At 45.6% G+C, this 15,357-nt stretch overlaps 1 protein-coding gene across 1 annotated transcript in view; it reads right to left on the bottom strand.

The window, feature by feature from the left end:
- Positions 1–8,905: 8,905 nt before the first annotated feature.
- Positions 8,906–15,357, bottom strand: part of MX2 (MX dynamin like GTPase 2) — a 37,582-nt gene continuing 31,130 nt past the window's right edge. The window contains exons 9-14 of the mRNA XM_057696449.1: positions 14,122–14,244; positions 13,684–13,825; positions 12,676–12,834; positions 12,167–12,243; positions 10,129–10,383; positions 8,906–9,145 (exon numbers count right to left, since the gene is read on the bottom strand). Coding sequence (XP_057552432.1) covers positions 8,906–9,145; positions 10,129–10,383; positions 12,167–12,243; positions 12,676–12,834; positions 13,684–13,825; positions 14,122–14,244 — 996 coding nt within the window. The remainder of the gene's footprint in view (positions 9,146–10,128; positions 10,384–12,166; positions 12,244–12,675; positions 12,835–13,683; positions 13,826–14,121; positions 14,245–15,357) is intronic.

The raw sequence follows: 15,357 nt of genomic DNA, 5'->3' as shown, positions 1-15,357 counted from the left end.
AACCTCATTGGTAGGCGACGTTCAGGAAAGCGTGTGAACCCTGTCGTAGTCAGCCAATGAGGAGCCAGGGGAGGGATTTGTGGACTAGGGGATAAAATGCTTGCTGTGGCCGTATCCGGTGTGCCTGTCTGGCAGACACCTGCTCTTACAAGACCGTCATTAAAGTCTCGCTTTGCTGTACTCCAGGCTTCCATGTCCTTTCTTTGGTAATGGGACAAGTGGCCTTGTTTCTCACACTGAACCAGGTCTGTTTGCGGCAGAGAAAGTGTTTATTCACAAGGCAGTCCAGCGTGGGGAAGGGAGAGCAAGTCTCAGATCCGCCTCCCAGAAGGCGAGGGGGTTGAGATATGTATGGGGTAAGCAGGGTGGTCTTAGAGGTGGGGACAGGTGATTGCAGGTGGGGGAAAAGGTGAGGCAACCGGTGTTCTGCACAGGCTCACCTGGGTTACATGTGTCGACTAAGAATTATTCAGAACCTAAAAGTTGAGGGTTATGTTTGATTCAGCAGGAATTTTGAGGCGTTGAAGCCCAGGAGGCAGCGTCTCAAGCAACCCTGAGAGAACTGCTCTAAGGTCATGAAGGGGGAGATATTCTATATAGGAGTTTTGCAACAAAGGGCAGGTAGTAGGAACAAAAGATGACTGTTAATCAAAGAAAACTAGACGTCTCAAGTAAAGGAATTTAGCACTTTTCTATGTATGGGAAGATGCAAGAGTCTGGGCTCACTGAAAGCATTCCTTTGATGTGTACCTCAGCTATCTGGGGCCAGTGTCCTGTGTGTTCACATCCTGAGTGTCCCCAGGGCTCACCTGGCTGCCGTGTGAGGGCTGCTAGATGGCAGGTATTCTTTTCCTTCCTGAGTTCCCTCAGGGCCCACCAGTTCACCATAGGCTGTGGCTGCAATCGCTGACGACTGTGACACCCTTTGTGTACTGGTACGGTAGGCACTACTCCATTTATCACTGGTTTCTGCATAGTCACAATGGAGGCACTTAGCATGATGGGAGGGTGGAGTTTTCCAGCCCTCTGATCTCAAAAGGCCATGCCCTGGACACCTGCACAAGCCCAGTTTTAGGGTCAGTGGCCCCAATCAGCCTTAGCCAGCTCACACTGTACAAGACCTGATCCAAGTTCCTGTAGAACAGCTGGGCTACATGAGGCTGGGAAGGTGTGCAATTAAAGAGGAAAAGAAAGAAGGAAGGAAGGGAAGAAAGAAGGAAGGAAGGAAACAAGAAAGGAAGGAAGGAAAAGAAAGAAACAAGGAAGGAAGGAAGAAAAGAAAGAAAGAAAGAAAGAAAGAAAGAAAGAAAGAAAGAGAGAAAGAGAGAAAGAAAGAAAGAAAAAGAAAGAAAGGAATTAAGAAAAAGAACGAGAAAAGGAAAAAGAGAGAAAGAAAAATAACTAAAGGAAATTAATTGGTGAAGGCAGTTTACAAGCTGAGGGGTTTTTACAAGCTGTCCCCTGTCTGTTGTTCTGCAAGGCAGGCTGGAGAATTCCTGTTAGTCCTCAGCTTCTGTCAACTCTAGGGGGACATGGTTTCAATGTGGTTAATATGAAACTGTAGGTGACATTTTGGGGGGCTCCAAGGAACTCTGGTTCCTTTCATGCCTCAGTGCAGAAAGAATTGAGAGGCAAAATCAGAGGTAAGAAGTGATGTATTAGAATAGGACACTTGTGAGGCTCACAGCAGGCAGGCAAGAGGGTGCAGCACCCCAAGGACTTAGTGGGCTACAGTTTTATAATCATAGGAAAAGTGGGGAGGGGGAAAAACCACCTTCTTCCTCATTCTTGAGTAGACATCAAGCTTCCATCATTAGCTCCTCCGCCACATCAGGTGGGGGAGTTTTCTTGTCCCTACGTGGTCAAGCCGGGACTGTCATGGCATAATGGACATGAGCAAAAAGGTGGTAACATGTGCTAAAAATGGCAAATCATTTCAGGTTTCAGTATAACGTCACCTTTTCCTTATATTTTTGTTTTTAGTACACGCAGAGGAGCGCGTCCTAGGAATCGTTAACTTGCTGAGCTCACTGGGCAGGATGTGGGTCTCGTGCCACCATGGTTTTATTGTTTGGGGGCATGTCTCATGCTTCTGCTGCATGGTTTTGTTGCTAAGCAAGCCGGCTTGGTTTTGTGGTTAAGAAAACCTGCTTTCTTGAGTGATCATTAACTTACAGAGTCTCCCATACTTTTTTCTTTACTTAAAATCCCCTAGTAGGATTAGCTATTTAAGCACCTACTTTGTCCGTTTACTCTGTCCCTATCAAATAGAGTCCCTACTTTTTTGTCCCTACTTTTAATTTAGGACTGTAAAGAAAAATATGTTGCCTGCCATTCCAGATCTGCAAGGATCAAGCCATTGGCCACCATGGTTGCCCACCCACAGTGCCCCTGAGGGGAATTCAAGATGAAGAAAAACAGGAAGCATTCTGTGCTTTGGATATACCAGCCCTTAGGTAGATAAGATACCCATCCAAGGAAAAATTTCAATGACCCCAGATTCTTGCATCTTCCCATATGTAGAAAAGCACTGAAATCATTAACTTGATTTATCTGTTCTTTGTGATTAGCAGTGATCTTTTTATGCTTGACCACATGGTTTTCCTAGCAGAAAAAAGTTCAACATGGATCAGCCTAAATGCCCATCAACAGATGAATGGATAAAGAAGATGTTGCAGATATATACAATGGAATACTACTCAGCCATAAAAAGGAATGAAACTGAGCTATTTGTAGTGAGGTGGATGGACCTAGAGTCTGTCATACAAAGTGAAGTAAGTCAGAAAGAGAAACACAAATACCGTATGCTAATGAATGTATATGGAATCTAGAAAAATGGCACTGATGAACCTAGTGGCAGGGCAAGAATAAAGATGTAGATATAGAGAACTGACTTCAAGACATGGGGTGGGGGGGGGGGCGCGAAGGGGAAGCTGGGATGAAGTGAGAGAATAGCGTTGACATATACACGTGACCAAATGTAAAATAGATGGCTAGTGGGAAGCTGCTGCAGAGCACAGGGAGATCAACTTAATGATAGGTGATGACTTAGAGGCGTGGGGTAGGGAGGGTGGGAAGGAGTCTTGGGAGGGAGGTTATATGGGGATATATGTATAAATACAGCTGATTCACTTTGTTGTACAGCAGAAACTGGCACAACAGTGTAAAGCAATTATATTACAATAAAGAGCTTAAAAAAAAGTTCATAAATATCCTGGCTCTTCCCTTACCTTTTTGGCGCTTTTTCTCAGAGAAATCTGAGCCTTCCCTTTGTTCCACTATAAAGCTTTCCCACTCCTCTGCCTGCCCTTCGGTCTCTGCCAAAATGTAAGTGATGGTGGCTGATCCTCTTGCCATAGCCAGCTGTGAATAAGTAACTTTGCTTGTTCTTGTGGACTAAGAAAGCTGCTTGCCAAAGGATGTAGCAGTCAACAGCAATTGCAGCCACCCAGCGGTAAGCCCTGAGGGAACTCAGGATGGAAACAAGAAACGCCTACCGTCTAGCAGTCATCAGACTGCAGCCATCCTCCAGTGCAGTTCACAACAGTGCGCTGCACTGACAGTGCAGCTCGTGGAAACTCAGAATGAGAAAGCACAGGACACTGGCCGCAGATGGCTGAGGTGCACATCAACAGAATGATTTCAGTGAGCCTAGCCCCTTGCATCGTCCCATACAGAGAAAAGAGTTAAATTCCTTAATTTGAGATGTCTGGTTTTCTTTAATTAACAATCTTTTGATGTTCCAACTACCTGCCCTTTGTTGCGAAAACTCCTATGTATCCTGGTTTCCCCCTCACCTCCTCTGAACAATTTTCTCAGCCTTTATCTGAGATGCTGTGTCCCCGGGGATTAAAATCCTAAGAATGTCCACCAAATAAAAGATAACTCTCAGCTTTTAGGTTGTGCATTTTTTTCCATCAACATTCTCATTTGGGTAGTTTTCCTTTATTTCCACATTTTTCATGAACAAACCCCAGACCCACAGTAGCAATGGAGGAGGAAACAAGTGCCTGTGTGTGTGTGTGTGTGTGTGTGTGTGTGTGTGTGTGTGTGAGAGAGAGAGAGAGAGAGAGAGACAGAGAGAGACAGAGAGAGACAGAGAGAGAGGGAGGGCAAGCCTGGGGTAAGAAGGAAGAGCAGGGAACACATTGTTTCTTTACTGCTGTGTTTTTTTCAAGGAGTATTCTCCATGGATGTAAGGACTGGTGTGGCAATGTCCGAATCTTGCTTGCTCCTCCTCCTGACTGCTTAACTGGACCATATTTCCCAGCCTGCCTTGCAGCTAGGTGTGGCCACAGCCTGACATCTGCCCATTGAGTGTGGGAGGAAGTGATGTACACTGCTCCGAGGCCTGGCTCGTGGAAACCTTCCTTGCAATCCTCACCACTCTCTCGTGCCTCACCTCGTGGCCAGATATAGAGGGTCTAGTGGAGGACTGAAGGTCACTGAGATGGTGGGGCCATTAGGTGGAAGGAGGCTGGTGCCCTCAGGGACAGTGTGGCTCAGAGCCCTGCCAAGCCGCCTTGGATCACCATGACGTGAGCAGGAAACACACGTGGACTGTGTTAAGCTGTGGAGATCTTAAGGCGTTGAGCAGTTAGCGCCATGCTTTCACCTGCTGGGAAGCCAGGTATAGTGGCTTTGTTACCAAATCAGTGGCTTTGTTACCACGTTTGGCTGCTCACTCCTCAAAAGCCAATACTCAAGAGGCAAATATTGGTAGAAAGTTGCCTTACTCAGAAAGCCCAGCCGTCTGGAAAGAAGATGGACTCATGTCCCCAAAACCAACTCTGAAGATTCTTCTCAGGCATGACAGTTTTTAAAGGGAAAAAGGGGAGAGAATCTCAGTGAATCATCAAGGCAGGAGGTCAAGCTCTGCCTCGCTCTCCATTGCAGACAAGCTAGCTGGTGCCTCATGATCTTTCTTCTTATGTTGTCTTGCCCAAGTGGTCTGCCTGCTAACGGCGCTGCTGGGATAGAGAGCTAGTCATTCTTTAACTACTTAATTCTCTGTTCCTACCTCTTTTAATCTAGGGAAGGGTCAACAGGTTAGGCAAGGTATTGTGTGCATTTAGTAGAGCATAAGTCAGGAGTTAGGGTAAATGTTACCTAGTGATCTCATTTTTATAATTAAGGTTTAAGAGGAACAGAAATAGACAAACAGGAAAGGGGCAAAAGAGCTGCTTACAGATCCCCACTTGTCAGACATCATCCCATTTCTAAGGGATTAGGGGCGAAGGTTTGTCTTCTGTACATTCTTTGCGCTGACATAGGCCACCGTATTCTCAGAGTGGAAGATGTTGACGTGGGCCTGTAGCATCCCTTTGCTGATAATCTTAGTTGCCTGTTTACATCTATGGGCAGAACACGCTACACTTATTCTGATGCCCACAGAGACATAGATTATTATGAGCAATCGTGTTAACCCCATTCTCTTGAGGCCAGCTCTTGGAGCTGTGAAGCCATAGATCCCATCCTGCTCAAGATGGAACAGCTGATGTCATGGCTGTAGTCTGGGCATCACTCAGTGAGTTTTCCCCTCTGGTGGCAGTTATGGTATCTGTAGAATGACTCAGGAATGCGCATCAGACATTGAAAGATTCTGTGACTCTGTTGTCCTGATCATTAACTGCTCGAGCCTGCTGCTTTGTGACTCAGGGAGGCCTGGGAGACGTCAGCTTCTCTACAAGCAAGAGGCAAGGGCATAGAGTGCCTTTGTATTTGGTCGGGGTGAAGGATTTTGCTCACTTCCAGCTTAAGTTGTGTCTCCCTAAAAGATATGTCCTAGTCCTAACCTCCAGAGCCTATGAATATTACATTAATTGGAAGTAAAGACTTTGCACTTGTAATTAAGTTGAGAATCTTGAGATGAGATCGTCCTGGATTTAGGGAAGCATCTTCATTCAACGACTGGCATCTTTAAAAGATAAAGGATAGGAAGATTTGCTATAAAGAAACACAGAGGAATAACATGTAAAGCTGGGGGCAGAAGCTGAAGGGATGCAGTTACAAGCCAAGGAAAGCCAAGGGTAGCTGGAGCCACCAGAAGCTGGGAGACAGCCTAGGACAGATTCTCCCTCAGAGCCTCCAAGAGGAACCAACACTGCTGACACCTTGATTTCAGATTTCTGGCCTCCAGAACTGTGAGAGAACACATTTCTGTTGTTTTAAGCCATCCAGTCTGTGGTACTTTGTGTTGCAGCCCCAGGACACTCACACATCTGGCCCGAAGCATCTTCCTTGGATGCCTCACACCTGGGTTTTGAGGTCAGTCCTGAGGTGGTAAATGAGAAGCTTTGGTTGAGGCTGTGTGTATGTGTACACGTGTGAAATGTATTAAACATTTAGGGGAAGCTTTGACTATACAATTTATGAAACAAATAATGAACATCGGATTTTATTTTTCTCAGACTTTATTGTTCACAACAGCATTTATAATACAAAGGGACTTGATTCTTTCTTCAGCTCTGCTAGTATTTGTACATGTGGCCCAATTCATAAAATGAGGTGGAAATCCAAAAAGAAAAAAAGTACGATACCTAAACTGAGACCAATGTTTTGTCTTTTAAAATTTCTTCTCATACTCTTTAGGTTCAATATTACAAAAGTGCTTTAAAATATAAAATCCAACACATAAAAGTGAGTTGCATATATGTAAACTAACAATGAACAATCTGAAAAGGAAATTAAGAAAACCATTCCATTTATAATAACATCAAAAAGAACAAAACACTTGATAACTAACTAAGGAATTAAAGGACTTGTATACTGAAAACCACAAAATATTGCTTAAAGAAGACACAAGTAAATGGAAAGACATCCTATGTCCATGTGTTGAAAGACTTAACATTGTTAAGATGCAAATACTACCCAAAGCAATCTATGGATTCAGTGCAATTTCTATCAAAATCCCAATGACATTTTTTTTGCAAAGATAGAAAAGTTCATTCTAAAATTCATATGGAATTTCAAGAGACTCTGAATAGCCAAAAAAAAAAAAAAATTATGAAAAGAAGAACAAAGTTGGAGGACTCACACTTCCTGACTTCAAAACTTGCTACAAACCTACAGTTTTCAAAACAGTGTGGTAATGTCATAAAGACAGTCATATAGACCAATGGAATAGAACAGAGAGCCCAGAAACAAGTCCTTGCGTATATGGTCAAATGATTTTGACAAGGATGCCAAGATCAATGGGGAAAGAACAGTCATTTCAAGAAATCCGGTGGGAAAACCGGATATCTTTATGCAAAAGGACTCTTATCTAACATCATATACAAAAACTGTCAAAAATTATCAAAGAACCAAAATGTAAGAACTGGCTGGAAAAGCTTTAGAATTGAGGGCTTCTCTACAGACCTAGAGGTAAACAAAAAAAGAGGTCTTTGATGGAGGGAAAAATTGCTGGCATTTTTGAACACCTGCTTTGGGACACATAGTTTGTAGGAATGGTTTCACTTAACCGTGTTAAAATTCCTATGAGGTCATTAGCTTAGTTCGAAGAAGAAAATAAAATTAGCCATAATCCTCCAATCTAGAGATGACCACTGATGTGGAGCTCTATGTTTTTTGAAAAAAATGTTTTTCCTTATTAAATTTCTCTTCAAGACTTAACACAGCAATAGAGCTCACTGCAATCAGGGAAACAACAAATTAAAAATGGTATCACTCAGCCTCTTTTCTCCTGGGGGGCTGGGAAACCCCAGCATAGCAAATGATGGGAAGCAGGTGGCAGGACTGAATGTATCTGAAAGTGACCAGCTACAGGACACCATTCCAAACAACCAAAGCCTGGACTTAAGCCATCGCCTCAGGTAATCTCCATCATTCATTCATTCAATGAGATATTCATTAAGCGACTAGTATGCACCAGGTGCCATGCGAGATTCTGGAAATACAACAAAATATGAACTGACATTACCTCTCTGAGGTCTCAGTCTAAAGGGGAGGGGTGACACATTAACAAAGAATGACAGCAGTATTTAAGAATGCTGTACCCGGGGGCTATGGGGCCCAAGGACTGGAGAGCCCCCTCTTCATAGAGGACAAGGAAGACCTCCCGGTGGAGGTGGCAGCTCTGTGGGGTGCGGGACTTCAGATACAAACTCTAGTGTTGAGTGCAGTACAGTGAAGATGGACACAGACGGCAACAGAAAAGTCTGGCCCCACACAAGAAGCTGAAACCGTGCGCCTCAGATTGGGACTTGAACCTATGTGCCGGGACTCGAACCCAGCCAAAACCCTGCTTGGGGCTCGAACCCACAGTCTTTTCATTAGAACCACTTACGCGGCGTCTGGACTTACTGAGGCTCAGGTTCTTTGTGTCTCAGCGCAGAAGGAATTCAGCGAGAGGCAAAGTGATAGGCAAGACGTAGATTAATAGGACACTTGTGAGAGATGCAAGCAGGCAGGCGAGGGGACTCTGCCCTGAGGGTTAAGTGGGCTCCAATTTTATAGTCAAAGGAAAGGGGGAGGGGAAAGACCGCCTTCTTCAGTAGATGGCAGGCTTACATCACTAGCACCTCTTTCGCGTCAGGCAGGAGAGTGTCTGACTGTATGAGGTCAACCTAGGACGGTCATAGCTCTTATTCAAATCAGTAGAAGGGTGATGACGTATTTCTTCCACCTAATGGCTTGGGGCATATCTCGTGCTTTTATTCATGGTTTTATAGCTAAGCAAGACTGCTTCATTCCACAGTGTTCCAATAGCTTTCTTGAGCGATCACTTATAGTGGCTTCCCAAAATTTCCTAGGTTTCCCTCTCTATCTATAGTCCCCTAGTGGGACTTCTATAACTATCTGTTTAACTATTCTGTTCTATCCCTATCAAAACCACCTCCTGTACCACCTCCCTTACAGTCATGCACACAAGCAAAACCCAGAAGTACCGCTGTTCTTTTGGGATTTACACCTTTAACAGGGGGAATTCGTAGAGAGCTCGTCGTGCCTGAGCCAACCGGTAAATTTTCTCCTTAAGGAATCTCCTCTTGGCAGCAGTGTCACTCTGTTCTTGAAGCAGCCAGGAATAGTGCTGTTTTTCCTGTAGTATCTGCATCATGCCTTTCTGCAAATCATCGCCATTCTCTTGGAGCACAAAATACTGAATGATGAATGGGATCTGGTTGGCGAGACGTTTGCTGGTTTCCTGGAAGGGGGGTAAGAAGGGTCAGCTGGAGGGGGTCTCGGCCCAAGGCCTGTGGTTGCAGAGAGAGGTTTTTGGATGCACAGATGGTCTCCTCACTAAGTCCTGGTGTCCTGTCCACCTCCACTCCACCGGTCAGTACCAAACCAAGGGAAGGACCGATTTGGGTCACCCAATTTTCACTACCCTCTGCACTAAGAACCCACCCATAGGCTAGCAAACCCAAACCACATTCTGGACATCCCAGCCTTCCCTGGAGCTCCTCCCCCACCCCACGTCTCCCTGGAGAGACCTCCCAGCCGTGAACCCTGGGTCCCTCCTGGGAGCGGATCAGGATGTATTTCAATGTTCACTTCATTCCCTGCCTTTCATCAGCATCTCCAGTTTGCTTGACAGCTGGGCCCCACATCTGGATAACTCTACTTTCTATTCTGATAGAGAAATGGCTTCAGGAGTTGGGCTTCTTTGCCGTTTAAAAGCTTCCTCCTTTCCCATCCACCCTAATAAGTTAGTCCGTAGATGGAGCCTTAGAAACCCTGAAAGCAATTGGGTCGGAAAACCTAGGGAAAGGCTTTTTCATTCCTACTTTGTGGAGCTCCTGAGTTTGAGGCACTTCAAGAGCTGAGTGCCTTTTGAACATGAAGGAAAGTTAAACTATAATCAGTGAAGTTAGTGCTTTGCTGTATTCTGATAATAGTAATTTGTAACTTATGCATAGCATAAAATATATAGAACTTTGAAGTTAATTTTGAGTACATGCGCTGCTATAAACCTGATTTGGGGGCAAATTAATTAAAAGTGCTTTGGTAAGCTTACTCTAAAACTATAATGAGATGATATATGAGTATTTTCCCCCAGCCGAAGGGCTTTGCACACGGCATTGGCCTCTTCCTTCTTTGCTCAGTTAAGCAGCTGAAAACCAGGTTACCCCGCTCTCTGCTCAGCAGGGACCACAGTGCACCGACCCTGTACCCCTACATGCTCACCGAGAAGTACGCATTCAGGTGGACCCCAATCTCAGTGCTGGAGGAAACAGAAGGCTGATCGTTTAAAATGGTCAATTTCAATTGAAGACTCTGTGGAGGCATTGCGACCGGGTTAAAAATCTCTTCTCGGATTTTGCTCAGGACCACGCTGTAAATCTGGTCTTGACAATAAACCAACTGCTCCATCCTGAACTGAAGTCGAATCAGATTTTCTGCTTTTTCTGCTTGTTTTGTTTTTACGTCTTCAATCTTGTTCTGATTGAATAAGAAAGAGAAACCCGTTCCTTTCTGCTCCCCCCGTTGTGCAGACAGCTTAGGAAGTACTATCATGCCGAATGCAGAGGTAAAAATAATCCAAGGTCAGAGAACACCTGAGACTTTGAAATGGCGATTTTCAGAAGGTCCCCTTTCACCCTCTGCTGTGTCCTTGCCTGTCCTGTCTTGCGACTCTGCCCTTTGGATGTGCCAGGCTCACCTTCTCTCCCGCCCGTTTGTGCGTTTGTTTGTTTAGTATATTTGCTGCCCAAGGGAGCGCCTGCCTGTTCGTCCTCTCTGCCCCGCCCTGCCTCACTGCCTCTCGTCCCACATCCCCATCCTTCTGCTTCCTCAATTATGGTTTATTCTACATTTTCATGCCTATCCCTCCTGTCTCTGTAGTTGGCTTGAATCCAAGTATTCAAGAATGCCTGCAGGGCTCGCGAGCACAGTGGGATAACAGCTCCATATCTGTGTTTCCCAGAAATCCTAGGACTCCCAGCCACCCACAGGGTCAAAGCCATCCCGGGAAAGGTAGAGATGACATCGTGGAGCAGAGTCACTTCTTGACTTTTACGTTCCAAACACACTTTTATGAATTGAAAGCAGAGATGGTAGTTTGAAAGAGGAGAGAAACTGTGAGCTTCACAAGGGCAGGTTCTCCTTCTTTTCCTTGGAGTGTATGTGGCCAAAAACAGGTATGTGGCAAACCACCCTCACTGCTTGCAGCTTTAGGGCCTGAGAGCAGAAGTGGGCTGTACATCACTCCCCAAGAAGTGTTTCAGGAGGACAAAAGACCCTTGGTTCTGATGTGGCTCAGGAGAAGAGGGCACAGACTGAGGAGGAGTGCTTCTGGGTAGGAGTTGGGTAGCTGTGCCCAGACCTTATTCAGCCCAGGACAGCGCAGTGGGTAGAGGCCCTTGGACTTTCCTCGGCCCCAGAGCAGCCTGTGTTGGCAGCAGAGTGCACTTTGCCCTTGCAGGGCTGGGGAAGCGCTTAGGGGGACCAGTCAGGAGCACAGGGCACCCAGAGGACCAACCACTAGGCCGGGGAAGCATGCATACATCTTGAAAGCTGCCAGCCTGGAGAAATGGTGATCAAGGATCCGGCATGTCACCTACCCCAGGAGGAGGCACCACCTCAGGACTCAGACACAGCACCTGGGGTAGTTGCATAAGTGTGATTTGGGTTTCACCAACTGGCCAAAGAGGTGAAAGGAGAAATTGTTTTGTTATGGAAAAATGACAATTTTTTTTTCTTGCTCACCTTAGCTGTGGAATGAGCTCCTGACCAATAGGCTAGGCCTGGATGGAAGAGGATTTTTATCTAAGCCCAGGTGGAAGCGAGAATCCCCTCTCTTCCCTTTCCTGAGGGAGGGTTTCAGTAACTAACTTGCTATGTGAAAGCCCACACAGCTGCGGCAATATTTTTAAATCAATCTTACAAAGATTTTGGAGTAAGACTAGTCCTTTGTGCTAGAAAAAGATTAAAAATACTAGCCCATCACTAGGTAAGGTCATCACCATCCAGCCTATGTCCTGCCAGTCTGCAGAAGACCTTACGGAAAGGATAATCAGGTTTCATTTCTCGCAGGGAGTGCAGACACTCCTGAACAGAAGCAAAATGACAGATAATTCTGGAGTCGCCAGCCCTGCAGCCCTGCCATTATAATCCTGGCCTTGTGTTTTCAGATGACGGTAAATATCCAGCTTCTTTCAAAGGTTAAACCCAGATAAATCAGCCAGTAGTACTGGCTACCAGCAAGTAAACTGTGGGCGCATACCTGGACTGTTTGATTAAGGTTGGAAAATTCACCAAAATTTTTGTTGGCTGTGTCAATGAATGTTTGCCAGATAATTTCTGAAAAAGGAAAGAACAAAACATCAGTAAAATGCAAGCAGGGATGAAATGGGTTAAAGGCACGGGGAGGCTAAATCATGATACACTGACCCCGTTCTAGGGCCTAGCTGCCCAGATCTAAAGACCAAGGGAGGAGGAGGGGACAGTACATAGTCCCAGGGAGATGCCAAATCCAACACCTCCCTGGGCAGGTGCCATGCATTTCTGGTCCTTTCCTGGTGTGTGTTCTCTGCAGGGTTCACAACTGACTGTCGCTTGCACAATGGTATCCAGGCTTAGGTATGAGGAAGATAAAGCTCCTTCACACTCTAGTCCTCCCCCAGAGGGGCAGCCTGTGTTTGGTAATTCCATCCCAATCTCTCCCTCAAGGCATTGAGACCTATGGGAGGTACTGAGATGATCATCTGAGAGGCACTTATGAGAGTTCCTCACCGACAGTCTTCCGGAGCATCTCGAGGGCTGGCTCTACCAGTTGATCGAGGTGCTGCTTCACGATGGTCTCAAATGTCTTATAGCTCACAAATCCGAGAAGTTCTTTGCCTCGATACTGCTTGTCATATTTTGAGACTTCTTCATGAATGATACTCTTAACTGCAACATAAAACAAACCACCAGGGTAAATTCTAATAACTTCATGGGCAGTTTAAAGATAGGGACTTTTCTTCAAGTCTTGCTTGTCCAATGAACCCTATGACAATATTTCTAAACAGTTTGTTTTTAATAATGAAAAAATATTCATATTTTGTCTGATAATGCCAGTTTGAGAAATATTGACTTAAGAAACAAAAATCTTATTCTATTCAAGTGTGTTTTAATTGTGTCATCATCTCGAGAGAGAAGTTGAATGTTTATGATTGGTAGGAAGAAAATCTGATTAATGAAATGAAAATAGAAATAAAATTCTTCTGGCTCTTACAGCTCTCCCAAGAAGACATCAGACTACAGCTGGAGGACTCCTACCATGGTAGGATTAGTGCTGTTTTATCAAGTGCCAAAACAAAGATACACACACACACACACACACACACACACACACACACACACACACACCATGGGCACACACCCTATTGGCATTTGGGCTGGAGCAGAATGGAAGATGGAATTCTGCCAGGGGAAACAAGGAGTTTCTTGTCAAAGCATTGACCTTTCTGGTCTTGGATTAGGGGTGAAGAGGAGGGAAGAGATGAGGTAAGTGAAATTGCCTAGCCTCAGAATAAAGAAGAAAGAAGAAAGTTGGAAGTAGGTGGTGGAATGGTCTTCTGCTGATTTGAACTGGCAAGATCAGCGCTCCACACTGATGGGTGGGAAGTTGTTACAGATACTAAGGGGTCCCTCATGGGGGCATAGTCAGCTCTTTGCACACTTTTCATGGGCCAGAAGTAGCTTCTGGTCTTGGTGAACATGATGCTGCTTTGGGAGGATTCCTGTCCCGGGACTTACCTTTTTGAGTGTTGTCTTCAAGTATGAACATCCAGTTTTTAAACTCCTCTCTGACTTTGTTATATAAGCGGCTCTCTTTCTCCTTTACAATTTCTTCTCCTTCTATTAACCTTTCAATGTCCTGATTAAACACCTTAATTTTCTGAAAAATGAGATAAAATAATCAATCTGTGCTGTAATCATATTAAAGAGCTGGTATGTGGGACAGCGTGTGTGGTGCGGGGGCTGGGGCTGCAAGGGGGTCAGATAACCCACCAGCCACTTCATCCCCCAGGTGAGACACAGGGAGGGCAGGGCTCCCACAGGCCACAGGTGGGGAAGCTTGTATGCATGGAGGGCCACCTCAAGACGTGCAGGGCCACTAGGAAGGATGGGAGCATCTTAGGGGAAGCCAGTTTCTGTGCCCGAAGGTCACATGAGGTCCTCGGTAACCCTCACCTCAATCAGAAAGAACATTTTATCGGCTTCGCTGCTGGGGATGTTGTCTCCACACTGGCGCAGCTCCTCGGTCGCCCTCTGGTGGCTCTCCTTTATTTGATTCTCTAGCAAAGGGAGCGATTTCTGAGCAAAGGAAGAGCAAACAGTAAAACGCTGCGGCTTGATGGAATTAGCTGACAGGTTTCTCAGGGGTATGGGCAGAGTCTCACTTGAAAGCATTCAGGGGGATCCGGAATTTCTATTATCTTGTGAAGCTTGTTGAGATGGCCACCTGTTAAGAGCTCAAGGAGGACTTTGGATGCAGTGCTATGCACCACAGCTTGAAAGACCTGGTGTTAAGAATTTTGAACTTCCGTCAAGTTGGGGAGAAAAGGGATAGGGGCCAGTGTTTTTGTTTTTTTTTTGTTTTGTTTTGTTTGGCTCAGTGCCTTTCATTGAGAGAAAAGTACCCTTGTGCTGACTTAAAAAGATGCACAACGTGAGCATTGTGAGTTAAGTTTTATTTGGGGCCAAATGAGGAGTATAGCCCGGGAGATAGCATCTCAGATAGCTCTGAGAAACTGCTCCAAAGAAGGGGGAAGGCCAGTATACCTGTGATTCTGGTGAAGGGGGAGCCCATGCAGTCAAGCGCGTATGGTTTACAGAGGGTCACCGCTCGTCACGAGGAGCGGACGGCACCGTAAAGGAATTTAGCGCTTTACTAGATACAAGGAGACGCAAGAATTGGGCTGAAAAAAATCTTTTCCCGAAAACATCTAACTATCTGAAGACCTGTTCTGCCATTTTTCCCAGAGCCCAGAGTGAGGGCCTCATTCCTGATCTCCACCCTGAGCGCCCTTCAGGGGCTATGGAAGGTCAGCAGCTGCAGCGGCTCATGATTCAGCCCTCGTAGAGGCAGGTGGCAAGTGCCAATGGCAAGTGTCAATCTGTTGACATTTGAATGTAATGGAAGATTTCTTTAGTAAAATGTTCTGTTGGTGGTCAGTTGAGCGTTACAAACTGATAAATGGTGCTTTGGTGGAGGCTACGTCTGTGTGTCGTTGTCGGGCTGGGTACAGTCCTAAGCAGTCAACATTGCTGATGACAATTTAACAAAGACGAGGAGTAGGAAGGATGGAGACAGGCATCCAGACAAGGAGGGTTGTCTTTGGGCCAAGCATCATTCCAAGCCCTTCACATTGCAGCGAAGCCCAGCACTGCGGTACAAAGCATGGGTCTTCATTGCCTCTTTTTGAC

Source organism: Hippopotamus amphibius, chromosome 10 (genome assembly GCF_030028045.1).
Source record: "Hippopotamus amphibius kiboko isolate mHipAmp2 chromosome 10, mHipAmp2.hap2, whole genome shotgun sequence".
Taxonomy (NCBI): domain Eukaryota; kingdom Metazoa; phylum Chordata; class Mammalia; order Artiodactyla; family Hippopotamidae; genus Hippopotamus; species Hippopotamus amphibius.
The sequence above is the reverse complement of the archived record's forward strand: the minus strand, read 5'-3'. Positions and strand labels throughout refer to the sequence as shown.